Source organism: Opisthocomus hoazin, unplaced genomic scaffold (genome assembly GCF_030867145.1).
Source record: "Opisthocomus hoazin isolate bOpiHoa1 unplaced genomic scaffold, bOpiHoa1.hap1 HAP1_SCAFFOLD_266, whole genome shotgun sequence".
NCBI lineage: Eukaryota > Metazoa > Chordata > Aves > Opisthocomiformes > Opisthocomidae > Opisthocomus > Opisthocomus hoazin.
This window is the reverse complement of record NW_027449051.1, coordinates 1-15,824: the sequence shown is the minus strand read 5'-3', so window position 1 is coordinate 15,824 and position 15,824 is coordinate 1. Positions and strand designations below refer to the sequence as shown.

General features: G+C 41.0%; 1 protein-coding gene across 3 annotated transcripts; it reads left to right on the top strand.

The window, feature by feature from the left end:
* The first annotated feature begins 117 nt into the window (after positions 1–117).
* LOC142360320 (ATP-dependent DNA helicase Q1-like) lies at positions 118–15,768 on the top strand. 3 transcript variants are annotated; one of them, XM_075412507.1, is made up of 12 exons: positions 118–219; positions 2,955–3,021; positions 4,411–4,608; positions 6,542–6,721; positions 7,611–7,717; positions 8,628–8,826; positions 9,987–10,153; positions 10,696–10,777; positions 11,829–11,977; positions 12,061–12,178; positions 13,528–13,666; positions 14,472–15,768. In XM_075412507.1, the coding sequence occupies exons 2-12, from the start codon at positions 3,006–3,008 to the stop codon at positions 14,569–14,571; spliced, it is 1,455 nt and encodes a 484-aa protein (XP_075268622.1). In that variant the 5' UTR covers positions 118–219; positions 2,955–3,005; the 3' UTR covers positions 14,572–15,768. The 3 variants fall into 3 exon arrangements, with proteins under 3 accessions (XP_075268622.1, XP_075268624.1, XP_075268623.1); XM_075412509.1 differs by lacking the exon at positions 14,472–15,768 and adding an exon at positions 14,009–14,408; XM_075412508.1 differs by lacking the exon at positions 118–219 and adding an exon at positions 682–818.
* Positions 15,769–15,824: the final 56 nt, after the last annotated feature.

Genomic DNA, 15,824 nt, shown 5'->3' with positions numbered 1-15,824 from the left:
ACCAGTCAGCAGCCGCGTTGTTCGCGCGGCCACGCCCCCTCCCGTCCCGGTGCCCTCCCCTCCGCTTTCATAAAAGCGAAGGGGAGCCTTGTGTTGAATGGAGGGGGTGTGTATGTGGTTCCTCGCGCGCTCAGCCCTCTCTTGGCGATTGGCTGAGAGAAGCCGGCAGCGGAAGCGGCAGAACCGGGAGAGGGCGTGGCCTGAGGGCGGGCCGTCCAGGTGGGAGCGGGGAGCAGTCGCGGGGTGGGCGTGCGCCCCCTCTGGCACTGACCGCTGGGGCGGCGCGCGCCGGGGCTGTAACGGTCGCGCGGGAGGAAGGGGGAGAGGGGTGAGGCGAGGCCGGGGCCTGCCGGGGCCTGCCGGGGCCTGCTGGCCACCTCCGCCCGTGCGGCCCTGCAGCGCCCGGCCCGGCCCCCGGCTGCTCGGGACCTCAGGGCTGGGCGGGGGGGGTTGCTGCTGCCGCCCAGCGGCTGCGCCCTGCCTGCGCGGTCATTGCCGGGTTTGCTCCCTAGCATTAAGGGTTCCTCGCTGCGTAGCGCCCCGCTGACATCGCTGGCTGCTGGGGGTTGGGGCTGCGGTTCGGGGCCGGGCCGTAGGTGGGGGGTGGGCTGAGGAGGCTCCCTGGTCTGCACGGGGTGGGGGGGGGCGCCAGGTGCTGACCTGCCTGCTTGGAGGCCTCTCCCTGCCCGCTGCCGGGCCGCTCGGAAGAGGCTGTAGCGGGATGGATCCACAAGAATTCAGCTTGTTTTTACAGGGGGGTCAAACCGCCCAAGTGGCAAGGTGCTTCTGCTTGCCTTTTGTCCGCTGTGGTTTGTAAGGTACGAGCTCATCACTGTTGTCATGTTTTTGAGGAACTGAGTGGTAACTGGGGGGTCTTTTGTTGGCAGTGGTGGTGTAGAATCGATTGTAAGGTGTGCTGAGCTACCGCTTAGAGGCAGGAGCTAAATGAAAGGCTTGCGGAGCTTTAGCAGCACGTAGGGAAACTTTCGTGCATAATTTTCATTCTCTTCTCACTTCTTGGATAAGAAAATCATAGAATGGTTTGGGTTGGAAGGGACTTTAAAGATCATCCGGTTCCAATCCCCCTGCCATGAGCAGGGACACCTTCCACCAGACCAGGTTGCTCAGAGCTCCATCCAGCCTGGCCTTGAACGCTGCCAGGGAGGGGGCATCCACAGCTTCTCTGGGCAACCTGTGCCAGTGTTTCACCACCCTCATGGTGAAGAATTTCTTCCTAATATCTCATCTAAATCTGCCCTCCTTTAGTTTAGAGCCATTCCCCCTTGTCCTGTCACTCCATGCACTTGTGAATAGTCCCTCTCCATCCTTCCTGTAGGCCCCTTCAGGTACTGGCAGGCTGCTATAAGGTCCCCCTGCAGCCTTCTCTTCTCCAGGCTGAACAGCCCCAACTCTCTCAGCCTGTCCTCATAGGAGAGGTGCTCCAGCCCTCAGATCATCTTTGTGGCCCTCCTCTGGACCCGCTTCAATACATCCATGTCATTCTTGTGTTGGGGGCTCCAGAGGTGGACGCAGGACTCCAGGTGGGGTCTCATGAGAGGGGAGCAGAGGGGCAGAATCCCCTCCCTCGCCCTGCTGGCCACACTTCTCTTGATGCAGCCCAGGATACGGTTGGCTTTCTGGGCTGCAAGCGCACATTGCCAGGCCATGTTGAGCTTCTCACCCACCAGCACCCCCAGGTCCTTCTTCTCAGGGCTGCTCTCCAGCCACTCTCCGCCAGCCTGTACTTGTGTTTGGGATTGCCCCAACCCATGGGCAGGACCTTGCACTTGGCCTAGTTGAGCTTCATGCGGTTCATGCAGGCTCACATCTCCAGCCTGTCAAGGGCCCTCTCAATGGCTTGTATTTCCTGAAGTGTCAGCCCAGTGATACTTGTGAGGATTGTGTTTACTATGGTGAGTAGAAGTAGCACCTTGCACTTACAATGTGTCTGTGTTGTCACACCTACTGATTTTTCTGGATGTCCCTGGTTGCTCTGTGCTTCGACGAGACCAATATTTCCAATTTCTCTTGTGCAAGTGGCAGGTAGTATAAAGACAGAACTGTGCAACTCAAATGATGTAGGAGACTGGTACACGGCTAAGTTATCTTATACAGTAATCAACCACTTTCTGAAGTGTGGGCCTTTACCTTATTTTTAATTATATCTTCTGACAAAGTCAGTGTTTTATTCACATGTTCTTTTTAGCGTATATTTTCCCCTAGTTATAGGAACAAAGTAAAATATTTGTTATGATAGTATCAGCTTATAGTGAGGGTTCGCTGAATTTGTTTGCTTTCACCTTCCCTCAGGTTTGCCTCCCACGTATATAATAAATATAGTTCAGAATTCAACAAGGGTGAGAGAGTTTCTTGTTTCTTGAGTTTTGTGTTATTAGCTTGTAATAGGACAAAGAAAGTTATTGAGAAAATTAGCCAATAAATAGAATTCTAAGTTCACCTCACTGACGATCTAGTCAAAACCAGCCCCCCTTCTCTGAACCAAACTACCTTTCTGTTTCCTAGAAGATCTGCTCTGTGTTATGGTGGCTGCTTTTATAAGGGGCACAATATAATTTCTTCAGGCTTTTCTGTAAAACAGTCTTTGAACAGGTGAAAAAAAATGAAAACGATAGGTCGAAAGTAGGTGAATGACAGTGCCTGTCAGAAAATTTATGAGTTGGACAAAACCCACGTGGTTTTGTTTAGAAGGCTGCTGAGCTATAGCCTTAGGAATTGGTTGTGAGTTGGTATCCGTCCCTTTTGTGGACGGGAAGAAGTGTGTTGTCATCTAGTTGGGCATATTTATATAGGCAGGCTAAGTGAACCAGTACTTGAAGTGTTATATTAACACCTCCTGTATTAATGAAGAATTTCTCACTGTAAATTTGTTCTAACTTTAGAAGGATTACTCATTAAATAATTTTTCATTTATTTTATTTTATTCTTGGTGACAGTTGCTTGGTTAAATAACGTCTCCCAAGGATAACATTCTCTGCTCTCCAAACATGGCAGCTGTTGCAGGTAACCCAAAATTAGTATTCAATATGTGCATTTTGCTATCTTTTAACTAACGGGCACAATCACCTGATGTTATTGATTGTTATTTATATGAATTTGATGTATGCAGAAAAGAGTTTGTGGGGTCTGTGTTGTTATACTTCAGATTTGAATAAAAAGTTCTTTTACTGGATAACTTTGTTTCTTAGATAAAAACTAAAACAAAAGCAGATTTGTCAGGGAAATTACTTGGTTTTCAGTATTTTAAAAATATGCTTCATATTTTAAGATACTTTCAACTCTTTCCTGCTGAGTAACAGCGGGCGTTTAGGAAGACGTATGTCCCCTTTTGTCCAATTTGTAATGAGGATGCCTTTTTTCCATATTCTACATTTTTGCTTCCATAAGCAGATGATCATATTTGCTATGCTTGGACCTAAATCTCTTATTTTGCGGGGCGTGATGTGAGGAAGACATTTCTTCTTATGCTTTTCTGACCTAGCTCTGAAATACTGATACACACTTGGCATGCTGTGATACGTGGTAGTTGTTCATTTAAATCCTGGGGACTGGATTCTAGAACACAATCCATGCAGGTGCATATTAGGATGTTGAGGCAAGTTCCCGCCAAAGATTCACTGCATAACCCAGGCTTGTGGGGGGAGTATTTGCTTCAGCTTTTTCAGATCTTAAGAGTGGCTTGTGTTCGCAAAAGCTTTTGTCCTCTGTGTTCAGACCTTGACGTTCAGCAGATCCTCTGGTTCTGCATAGAATGGAGGTCTGGGTGCACGAAGTGTAGCTTTTTGCTGATGTCACTCTTTCCATCTTCAGAAGACCTCTACTTGCCGAGATTGATGTTGCTTCTTGCGTGTCAATGCTTTCTATTAAAAGCGTTATGTTGTGCTCCCCTTGGAGTTGGCTGGAGTCCTCGCTGTCTGCATTGTAACATAGCAGCTTTAGTATCAGGGCAGATGCAATATGCTTTTCACTGCTTAACATGCATCTGCAGAAAAGAAAATAATTTCCAGTGTTTCTCTGGAAAGGCACTACTTTTGAGAAACTGGATTGTGATACATTTTTTCTCTATTAATCAATGCAGGCGATGGCAGTGTTGCATCCTTCTCATACGCTGTATCGGAGATGACAACTTACAGTATACCTGTGTACATATGACCCACTAATATAAGAAATAAGTTGTTAACTCTTGCTAAATATTTTTACATGGCATATACAATATTAGATACTATAATCTTATCAGTGGGTCTTTCAGGCTGTCTCTTTGTTTAGATGGCTTTGGGTTGTGTTTAATTTTGATTGTTCTCAGTCAACAAATGAAATAAAGTATCATTTCAAACTGGGATTAGCAATTTGCTGTAGTCTTTGTTCTTCCTTCACCTTGCTTTTTCCCTTCAGTGCTAGAAGAGGTACTGGTTTCCATTGAAAATGAGCTGCAGGCGGTGGAGATGCAGATTCAGGAGCTTGTGGATAAACAGCAGGAGCTCATGGAAAAGAAGATGAGGGTACAGAGTCTGATAAAGCAGTCGTCAGGAGACTTGGAGGCAGGCGGAAGTAAAGACACCGAAACCTCAGCCGAGGCGTGGAACAAAAACGGTTTGCAGAGTCGAATTCAAATATTCTAAAATAGAAGTAAACTAATTCAGTATGGGAAAAATGCGCCCACACAGAGTTTTGTTTGGATAATGATATTGTCCTGGTTCATTTTTTTCAGCTAGGTGACCTAACATCTTAGTTACACAGGGTGATGTTTGTACTTGGCTCCCTGGACATTCCGAAATACGAATCTCAGGTCTTCCAGGCAGAATTATCACAAGAATGGCCTGTTATAACTAATTGTATTCTTTTCTTGTTGCAAAGTCACAACTTGATTTGATTTGCTATAAGAATCCCGGAGTCAGTCTGGTTATATTGCAGTATTTATATTCCCTGTTTATTTGTGTGCTAAAAATAATTACTCTGGGTATTTTCAGGATTCAGGATAACAGTCTTGCACTCTGAAAGTTACATTTCACTGTCTTTGTGTTTCTTCTTCCTTGAGGGGGTAGGATGCTGGTTGTGTCTGCCATGGATTATGTAGCCCCACCATTTTACCAAATTATGCAAATTAGATGGATGCTGACTGCCAAAACTTAACATAGAATACATTAGTATGGTAGAGTTAGTCCAAGTGGCAAGTGTCCCGTGGTGGTGTGGTGTGAGGGCTGCTCTTCTTCTGGAAGTGCTGTCTTTCAAGTTAAACATTAATGGAAGTCCTGGAGAGCCGGTAGTCCTTGGCCATGTTATGCCTAGCCAAATTCAGTTCAGATCTTTGTATAATTTTTTTTCCCGTCCTCTTTACTTCACTTGCAATTTCGAAATGCATTGTTAGTTTCTGTCTGTATCTACTGCATTTTTTGGCTTTTTAAAAAATGAAGTTTATTTTGTAGTCTAATCTGAATTTGTCTGTTTGAGAAGTGTTATGCAAATGTAAGAATACTGGTCCTTTAGAATTGCAAATTGATGCTGTTGAATAAGTCCATTTGTTTTGGGTGACTTTGTGCCTAATTCTCTCCACCTATGCTTAGAAAACTAACATCTTTGCAATCAGATGCTGCGTACGTGCTGAATAAGAGCAGTAGCTAAATTTGGTCCCAGTACAAAGCTCACTGAAGTCGGTGAGAGGCTTTTCTTGCTTTCAGAGAGCCTGGGATCTTGGCTGTGATGTCTGTGAATTCAGAAGCAATGTCACCTCAAGTACTAAAGTTAATTCTTGCATTGCACGTGGTGTGGCCTGGAGTTCCCACAGTTTTTCTGCATTGTAACTTTAATAATACAAAAAGGATTAATATGCTTCCTGATGCATCTGAAGTTTTTACAATATTACCTCTTTAAAGGATGCAGCCTTTAGCTCTTTATTGTTGAAGAAAAGAAAAAAATATATGAGCATGCTGGGGTGATTATTTTGGGGAAGATTAAACTTCCCCTCTCCTCCCCCCCCTCTTTTTTTTTTTTTAAGAAGTGCTTATTGTTTCTGGCATATATGGAAAAAATGGTAGCCCTGCCTTCATTATACTATTTGTAATCACTGCATTTGTATGAGGGAAGCACTTGGGCAACTTAGTAGTGAGACTGTTGTAGGGCTCAGTGTCTGCTTTTATTTGTTTTCAAGGTCGGCTTCTTCTTTCCATTTAATTTTGGACTGATCAGTTAATTGATCATTAGCACTTTGAAACTCTTCATCTGCTTGGGAGTTTTTAGCATTAGTTCACGTTTATGTGCAATGAGAGCCTTTAGTCTGGAGATGGATTGTGTTTATATTTCATAGGGTTTTCAAAGGTCCACCTTAGAAATTAGTTTATACAGACTCAGGTTGTGTATAGCTTTTTGTATACCATTATTAAATCTTTGAATGCTTTCCCAGACCTAAAATTGTATTGCTTCCAGATTTAGTTATTGTGTATGTAAATTGCTCTTCCTGCTTGTATTTTAACAAACTTGGTTATGAAACTTGTTTTTTTTGTGGGTTGTTTCTTTTTTCCTTTAACAGATTTTCCATGGTATGAGAAGATAAAAAACGCACTGCAGAGCAAGTTTAAACTCGAGAAGTTTAGGTCCTTGCAACTTGAAACAGTAAATGCTGCAATGGCAGGAAAGGATATATTTCTTGTCATGCCTACAGGTGGTGGAAAGAGCCTTTGCTATCAGTTACCAGCTGTCTGTTCTGATGGTATGTAAGGGAGGAAAAGGTCACATATAAACAATTCGATATATTTTCTCCCTTTTATAGTTATTTGGAGAATGAACATTATATTGGTGTCTAATATCCAAGTATGGGGGAAGAAGAGCAAAGATATGAGAGAAAGATTTACTAGAAATATTTGCTTTGCTCTCTTACTTTATTTTCTCTGAAGATGCAATGGCAGCTTTAAAATAGATGTGCCTTTGGATGGATTTAGATTTAAATAATTTATATGGGTTCCTTTCAATATGTTCTATTACTAAACACTGAAAGAACTTTCAAAAAGTTTGTCACTTTTTTTTTTCTTTCCCTTTTAATTCAGTACATTAACTGTAAATTTTTAAAGTATGGATAGCTGTTACTTGTCTTGTTCCACTCTAAAGTTTTAGCTTCAGATTATCTGGGAGAGACTTTGCATATTAATTTTTGAAAGTGACTATCTAGTTTTGGGTTTTAAGCTTTTTTTTGAAAAATAACCCACCCGTCCAATTGCGTGGAAGTTTACTTATTTACAAAGACCAAATTTACTGACATGTAGCATTGCTTAGTTGTGTGGGAAATTAGTACCTCAGAACACAGATGTGAATTCAACTTTGTTTTGTATATTAGTTCTGATACTTTGTTCGTTGCAGCTCAGTTGTTTGTGGTGGAGATTCTAAGAGAAGGTGCGTGTCACAGGCAGTTGATTAGAAGTACCCCTATGGGACCTAGCACTCGCTCACCAGCTTTGTCAGACGGGAATCTGCTCCTGTGTGTGAAGCTTAAGCTCACGTTTGGCAGTTCCTTCAGAACAGGGCTGATGCGTTAGTAAAAAGTATTAGAGGAGATATTTGTGACATCTGAACTGTTCAGTTTGCACAATGATTGATTGTTGCAGGTTTCACACTCGTGATATGTCCATTGATATCACTTATGGAAGATCAGCTCATGGTTTTGGAACAGCTTGGTATTTCTGCAACTTTATTAAATGCCTCAAGCAGTAGGGTAAGTTTAACTGCCAAGTCTTCGTGTTTTTTGTGCTGCGTGTGCTGGCATCTTGCCTCTGTCTGTTATCAACAGTAAGTTGCCAGCTACATGCTGTGGTATGGATAATGTGAATAACTGTCTTGCTTTCTTGTTTTAATGACAAGAACATATGCAAGCCAGCACCTTTAATGGAATAACTAGATTTCATGAGACTATTTAGAGGATGTGCAGTACCTTTGGCTGATGGCTGTTATAGATTTTTACTCAGTTTCCAGTCTTAAGTTTGGAGAGTAGGTGTTTTTTGGCAGCATGTTGAGCAGTGCAGGCTTTTATATATAATTATTTATCTGTCTTTAAGGTGGTAAGCTGTTTCATCTAGAGGCCAAGAAGCAACTTATTTCCCAGTCTGTTATTAGTCAATTGCTTTTTACAGTGAAATGTATTTTCCTGACTACCAGGAGGCTATGGTCATAAACTTGCATGTGACACTGGATTTGATAGGTTAGTGGCTTGATGCAATGTGCCAAACTTGGAGCTGCTCTGAGGTAAAGCATTCTGAAAACTCGGTAATGAAGATCACTGTTGTGTGTAAGAAATTATTTTACACTTGTAGTAGCACAGGCATGTTTGGTACGTTATGATTTGTTGGGAAAATACGGATACCGCATGATGAAGCTAAGACAAGTATTTAATAGTTTGCTTTTACAGAGTTCTGTGACAGATTTTCCAAGTATTAAAATTAACATTTTAAATATAATGATCTTCTGCAAAGACTTATAGTAGCGATAAATACTATGTAACAGCTTATCTGCCTCTGTTAATTACCCCTTGTGAATTATTAATAACCTCTTAAGAATCTTAGCACTAAGCAGCTTCAGTGTGTTGTCCTAGTTTATTAGCCCCTGACTTCTCCTTTTGTTTTGAACAGGAACATGTGAAGTGGGTTCATACCGAAATGCTAGACAGAAGTTCGCAGCTGAAGCTCATTTATGTGACCCCGGAGAAGATTGCAAAAAGCAAAATGTTCATGTCAAAGCTAGAGAAAGCTTATCAAGCAGGGTGTCTTGCTCGCATTGCTGTAGATGAGGTCCATTGCTGTAGTCAGTGGGGCCATGACTTCAGGCCTGGTATGCTCCTTAGAAATCCAGTTTGCAGTGTTATTCAAGCATCAAGAAATAATGAGTTAAGCCTGAAATAGAGGCAGGTGCTTTCTTCATCTGTTAAAGAAATACTTAGTTTATGGCAAATGCCCGTGTTAGCTCAAGGACTTAAAATTTAATTCACAAATGACTATATCCTTGTCCAGGAGCTAAGTTCGTGCAAATAGGAGCAATTTCCGTGTAGATTTTGCTGTTGTGATTGTGAAAAACTGCTAAATCAGTTTACTGTTGTTGGAGCTTAATAAAATGAAAGTTCTTGGCTGCTATCTTTAATATGCACAATACAGTCATCTTTAATCTACCGCTACATGAAAAAGTGTCATTCTGTACACCGCTCCCTAACACTCTAGGTGACAGAGGTAGAGCATTTTGTAAATTCATGAAATGTATTTGAATGGCTTCTGAAGGAGGTTGAAACAAATACCCTTGACTTGTAGCGAAAGAAACGTGCTTCAGTTTGTTTCCTGTCTCGTTAGTTGTAGAAGACTGGTACTTACTGGTTACTGTTTCTTTCCTTTCGAAAGAAAACCTGATTTGAAGTAATAGTGACTGTAAAGTCAACCTTTGCAGTTTAGTTAAAATGTGATGTCTGAGCAAAAAGCCATGCCAGTGAAACAGGCATTTGGCTGTGTACCTCTGGCTGCATTTCTGTTCTGAGGCAGCAAGTGATTGTCAGAACTGAGACTTTAAAACCTTTCCTTAATAGTCTGGTCTGTGTATCCAAATTCCCCATTGCTTGTTTATTAGCAAAGCTGTGTTTACTAAAAAGTTGTCTGTGAAAACAGACGTGCACGATAACCTTAATGCTGGTTAATGCGATGCCACTTACATTTTTCTATCTTTTTAAGAACTTCTATTCCAATATGTTTTGCCTTTTGAGTTGTGGCTGCTTTTATAAATTTCAGTTAGAAGAGAAAGCATCTATTTTGATAAGTGCAAGCTTTTTATTACTTCATTTGGATGTATAAATTAGTTCTGTGGTAAATTAATTGGTAATAACATTTAGTGCAGTATTGTTGTCTCACAGACTATAGTATTACCCCATTGAATGCTATCTACATTAATATCTTTTTTTAACTTTGGATTTATGGTATGAGAAATCTTTCTCTTCCCCTTTTCTTGTTTAGACTACAAGTCTCTTGGTATCTTGAAAAGACAGTTTCCCAATGCTCCCTTGATTGGATTGACAGCAACTGCGACAAATCATGTTTTAAAGGATGCTCAGAAAATTCTGCATGTTCAGAAGTGCATTACTTTTACTGCTTCTTTCAACCGGCCCAATCTTTACTATGAGGTATGTCTTCTTACTGTTTGACTGCATCGCAGTCATACTATCTTCTGTAAGTTATAGTTGATGAATTTTAGAATAGATTTTCAATTACACATTTCAATTATAAATAGCTTTTCAACTGACTGATGGTGTTCTTTCGTGACATCATGTCGCTGAACTTGCTGTCATCTGCAGAGGAACTTGGGCTGCTCTGTCTTTGTGATCCAGGCTTAGGAGACAGGACTTTGTGCAGGGGAGAAGTCAGTAGCAGGTTCAGACTGCTTCCAAACTGCTGGAAAAGATGTCACATGATGGCAAGAAGTTGTAAATCGTCATGTTGTACTGTATTTTCAGTTTGACCGCAGCTGCTTTTGATTGATCTTCATGGGAAAACTTTTTTCCTATGGACTTTTGAGATGCAATCTGACTACACAAAGAGAATCCAGTAATTTTGGTTAAATGGCAGAATAGTTGTGTCTGTTGTACTGGAAGAAGTAGAGTAACAGGACTGCTGGACAGACTGTGTGGCCACTTGAACTTTAGCATGTGTTTATTGTATTTTTGAGGTTCGACATAAGCCTTCAAGTAATGAAGATTTCATTGAGGACATAGTTAAGATCATTAATGGAAGGTACAAAGGACTTTCAGGTAAAAAGTGTACAGAAAAAAGTTATTTTTTATAACTTTCAGCATTACAGTGATGTTTTCCAGGTGCTCCTGAAATGTGTAGAGAAATTCTACTTTCACCATACATTAAGCATCCAGCATTAAAAGAAATGAAATTTAGTAAGATCCATACCTTGAATAATAACTGTTTTCAGTCATTATTGTTTAGATGTCTTTACAGTTCACTCCTATCTATTCTGAAGTATTGAAATACAATGTTGATGTATATAGAACAGTGCTTTCATAGATAAGAATAATAACAATTTTTAAGACTTTAAAAACAATGCTCAAAAAATGCTTATCTCTATGTTCTTAAATTATGCGTATATCATTTATTATCTATGTGTCAAGATACTTACTGCCTTTAACGCTACTTTTTCGTATTTGGTCATAAGATTCATTTATCATTCAATGACCAGAATGGGTGTGTGGTGGGGTGAATTCCACTTTTGTGCTGAATGCAGAACTGTAAAAGTTGGACTTTGTGTAATCAATAAATTATGTACTGCACATAAAGAGGAGAGCCGTATTACTAAGGCAACAGAACTCAGTTTTCCAGGGCAGCAGTCTGTCCCTGCCTCTGCTGTGGAACTCCGTGGCTGTGCTGAGCAGCTCCCCGACTACAAACTGTGCTAAGATGATCACAAAATCTGTGGGTTTGTGTGTAATCCTTGCCTTGGCGCAGATTGGCTAATGACAAAAAGTAGATTTGTCTGAAACCTCAGGTGAGATGTCATAGATGTCATAAGCACCCCTTTACATAAGCATTAATAACCGTTGTCCTCCTTGAGCATTAATAGGATACTTCCATGATTACGTGGATTGGCACCCATATTTTCTCTTTAGTCTCCAAGTCAAAGCTGATAATTGAAGTTCTGTTCATGGCTACCACTACTGTAGTATGGGCACAAAGATTGTTTACTGTTATTTATTTATTTTTAAGTTAATAAAACTTTTGAAGTTGTTTTTAAGTATTGGAAAATGTTTGGTTTTTTTAAGACATTATAATAAGGCATCTTTTACTTCTGTGCAGGAATCGTTTACTGTTTTTCTCAGAAGGATTCTGAGCAAGTTACCGTGAGTTTGCAGAAACTGGGAATCAAGGCAGGGACTTACCATGCCAACATGGATGCTAAATATAAGACCAAAGTTCATAAAGGGTGGGCAGCAAATCAAATCCAGGTAAAGCAGATACTTTCTTAGACTTACGGCTCCTCTAAACAAATTGTGTTTTGCTATCTTGATGTTTCTTAATCTTGTTTCAGGTTGTAGTGGCGACTGTTGCTTTTGGCATGGGAATCGATAAACCTGATGTGAGGTTTGTAATTCATCATTCTATGAGCAAATCCATGGAGAACTACTACCAAGAGAGTGGACGTGCAGGTATTGCAGGAAGTGGCTTTTGCAAAGTAGCTGTTTACATGTTAAACCAATAAAATTGTACTTCAGCCATTTGTGCAAAGTGTCTTGTCTTTGAGACAGGTTCTAAAGGGTGTAACGCCACTCTGCCTCTGCAAAGAGGCTTTAAAGCAAATCTAAATGACATTAATGATCTCAGGCCTCTGTACTGCGGTGTAGCAAAGAATAACTGGGTACCTAGCCCTTCACTCAGCACTCAGCTAAAAAAAGGTTTTGTGGTGTTTGGTTTTGCTTTGTGGTTTGTTTTTTTTTTTTTTTTTTTGACCTTGTGCATTATTGCCTTTTCAAAGACAGATTTGAACCTATGTGAAGGAAAACTTTTTAAGGACCCTGAGGGGCAATTGGTTGAGATGTTAACTATGCCTGTATGATAGAAATTGGCTGGCTTAAGAAATACAACAGTTATCAAAGTTTGTGGGGGTTTGCATCTGCTTGCACTGGAGAGACAAGGGCCATATAGGTGCTGAAATAGTTGTTTCACAATGTTTATCAACTTGGGTGATTAGAACAAGCTTTTCTATGTTTCTTTTTCATAGCTCGATTTAAATGAGATTGATCTGGGCAGGGAACTCATGAAGCACTGCTACTCGTTTGCCTGAACACAGTACTTTGCTTATGAAACCTTCCTTTTTCCCCTTGACTGCCCATCCAAGTGAAGTAGTTTCTTTCTGTTACGCGTTAAAGTTTTTAAAAGTTTGGGCTTTTTAGACCTTTTCTGCTCTGTGGATCTTATAAACAGCAGGAGGGCACCCATCAGCACGTCATTGGAAAGGGCGGGCAGTGGGAAGGAAGAGATGATCTAAGTTCAGCTGCAGAAGACACAGTTGGTTTTAAAGAGAATATTTTGTTAATCATACCTAATTCTCTCTTTACTAGAAGTAATACCTAATAAGGTATTTGAAGCTCACAATGTCTTTTAATCAAATAAGAATTAGGCTTCAAGATGTATTTGTCTCAGACTTTTCGAAGAGGTTGTTAGGGTGAGAAAATAGTGATTTTGCTGACTTCCTGTATGACATCAATATTTTACTTTAGTTTGTAGAGTCAAAATCTTCATTGTGTAGTGTCTTCAGTTTGCTTGATTCTGTAACTGTAGAAGACTGTTCAAAATCTATTTAATTTCTAGTCTGTATCATGCTATGTTCTATTGGCTAATAGGTTATTGTTGATATTCTGTTACAGCCATGCACTCTCCCTATAGGGGCTGCAGAAGCCCATGCAGATAAGAGTGGAATTTGTACTAGAAAATGCTATGCTTAAAGTAAATCTCTTCTAAAGTTTAAAGTCTGTTTTTTTTTGTTAATGCATTGCAGGTAGAGATGACCAAAAAGCTGACTGCATTTTGTATTACGGTTTTGGAGATATATTCAGAATCAGCTCAATGGTAGTGATGGAAAATGTAGGGCAAGAAAAGCTGTACGATATGGTGTCTTACTGCCAGAATATGAACAAGTAAGTTACTGTGGTTGGTTAGTTTTTAAATAGTTAGGCTAATTTTGTTGAGTTTCTTAGAGGGTATTTTAAAAAAAGTACTGAACAAAAACAACAACAACAAAACAGAAAAACCCCATCACACTATAACCGTTGTTATAGAGTCTTGAGTTTGGAGCTTGTGGTTTGGCTGCTCAGTGTGCATGCTCTTGAGCGTAACTGAATGTTGGTGTGTTTCTTGCCAGCTTCAGGATAAAGCTCTGGAAGCAGTTATGTTGAGATAAAATATCTGTCAACAAACAATCTTTGTCTTTAAAGTCCCATTCAGAGCAAACACTGCAGTGCTTTGGTTTTTACTCTCAGGTACCAGAGTTTCATGGCCACACAGGAATCGGCATGTGTTTAATGCTTCCCCTGCTGCATGGAGCTGTATGGAATACTTCATGGAAAAGAGTTGTTTTGATGTTGTGGACAACTCATGCATTGAGTATAGCCTTTGTTGGCCTCAGTCTAAGAATTGGTTCATATTCTTACGATTTTTCATGCTGTTGGAATTGCAGGTTGTACTTACTTTTCTGCTTTAACAAAACTGTTCCTGCAGTAGTGTTTAGTGTTGTGGCAAGCTACTAGTTACTGGTATTAGTGTAACTGACAGGGAATACTGTGGTGCAGTGTTTGTGTCATGATTTTTTCCTGAGATAAATCTTCAAGCTTGTTTTGAGCTATGAGCTGACCCAGGGGGCCTCCTTTTTGTCACTTTTGTGGTTTATGAGACAGGTGTAGACATTTATGTTCTATAGTCCCTCTTTGCTCTTTGTTCTTTCAGGTGTCGCCGAGTCCTCATAGCGCGTCATTTTGATGAAGTATGGGACTCTGCAAACTGCAACAGAATGTGTGATAACTGCTGTAGAGAGAACTGTACGTAAATTGTTTTTATAACCAAGGACAGAGAACATGGAGAAGGTTGGCTTAAAGAGGTGTCTGATTTAGACAAACTGTGAGAAACTTGTGTAAAGTGTGCTCCTAATACTGCCTCTTCCAAGATTCACCTTTTGTTATGAATGTCAGTTTTCGGTGGCTTAGTGTTGCCAAATTCGGGATGTTTAGCAGGATGCTTCCTGGTTTGGCTTTCTGCCTGAGGCCAAACACGTCCGTGTCTTTCAGGCTCAGCTGTTCACCTGTTGTGAAGTGAAGCTGGGGCAAGGGGGAGATTGGCTTACCTGTTTTAAAATGTTTCTGGAATGTCTTGGGTTTTGTTTCAGCAAAGCTGTGTGAAAGCTTTATTGTGAGAAGGAGCCTCTTGCTCTCTGCATGCCAAACTGTTCACACGTAGGCTCTGGGAAGGCACAGCTTGCATGTGTCCTTTTACAGCTTGCCTGGTAAAATCTCTGAGGATTTCAGTGCCGCACGCTCATGAGACCTGCCTGTGTCAGGACTGTGAATGACAGTTGTGTGGAACAACTGAGCACACTAATTCAGGATTTTGCTGTGCGTTAGCCCTGAGCAGCACAGTCTCTGTCTAGTGTGCGCTCTTCCTTTGGAAGAAAGTTGGGATCATACAAGGGAAGGCGTATGGGCCAGACATAGAGGGAACTTGGGAGGCGAGCTGAAACAAGATGTGCTGCATGGTAAAGGAGGATGGTTTCAGTAGAACACACTTCTGGGACAGAAGTTCTTGTCCTGTTTTGCCTGCAAACATCCTGGGCAATGTTGCGTAGCTTACGCTACATTTTCATAGGTGATCACTGGCTGCGTTAACTGTCATTTTTGGTATCCATCCAGAAAGCCGTGAAGTCTCTGAAGGTGCACAAAGTATCTGTTGCTGCATTTACTCAGTGAGAGCTCTGGCTTAGACACAGGAAATCCCACACAAAGCTAGAAAGCTCTGAAAAGAGTGCTCAGAAAAAAAGTTGGTCTTGGGCAATCTCTAACTGGACACACAAAACCACCTTAAATTTCTTTGAAGACCAGGCGAATTGTAATATGTTGAAAATATCTCCTCCTACCTCATATCTGTTGCAAAGCATTTGGATAACATAGTGATCAGCACTTGAAAAACTTAGGAACAACTCTGTATTCAAAACTGTTCTCATAACTAGACTTTATTTCCCTGTACATTTTTTGGAGGGTAAAGTAGACAAAACAAAGATATTTAACCTCTTTTTTTTTTTTTGTTATA

Coding starts and splice junctions, on each gene's coding strand:
- LOC142360320 (XM_075412507.1), top strand. Junction 8,827..9,986: donor GGGCCATGACTTCAGGCCTG/GTATGCTCCTTA, acceptor TTTCTTGTTTAG/ACTACAAGTCTCTTGGTATC. Junction 13,667..14,471: donor TACTGCCAGAATATGAACAA/GTAAGTTACTGT, acceptor TTGTTCTTTCAG/GTGTCGCCGAGTCCTCATAG.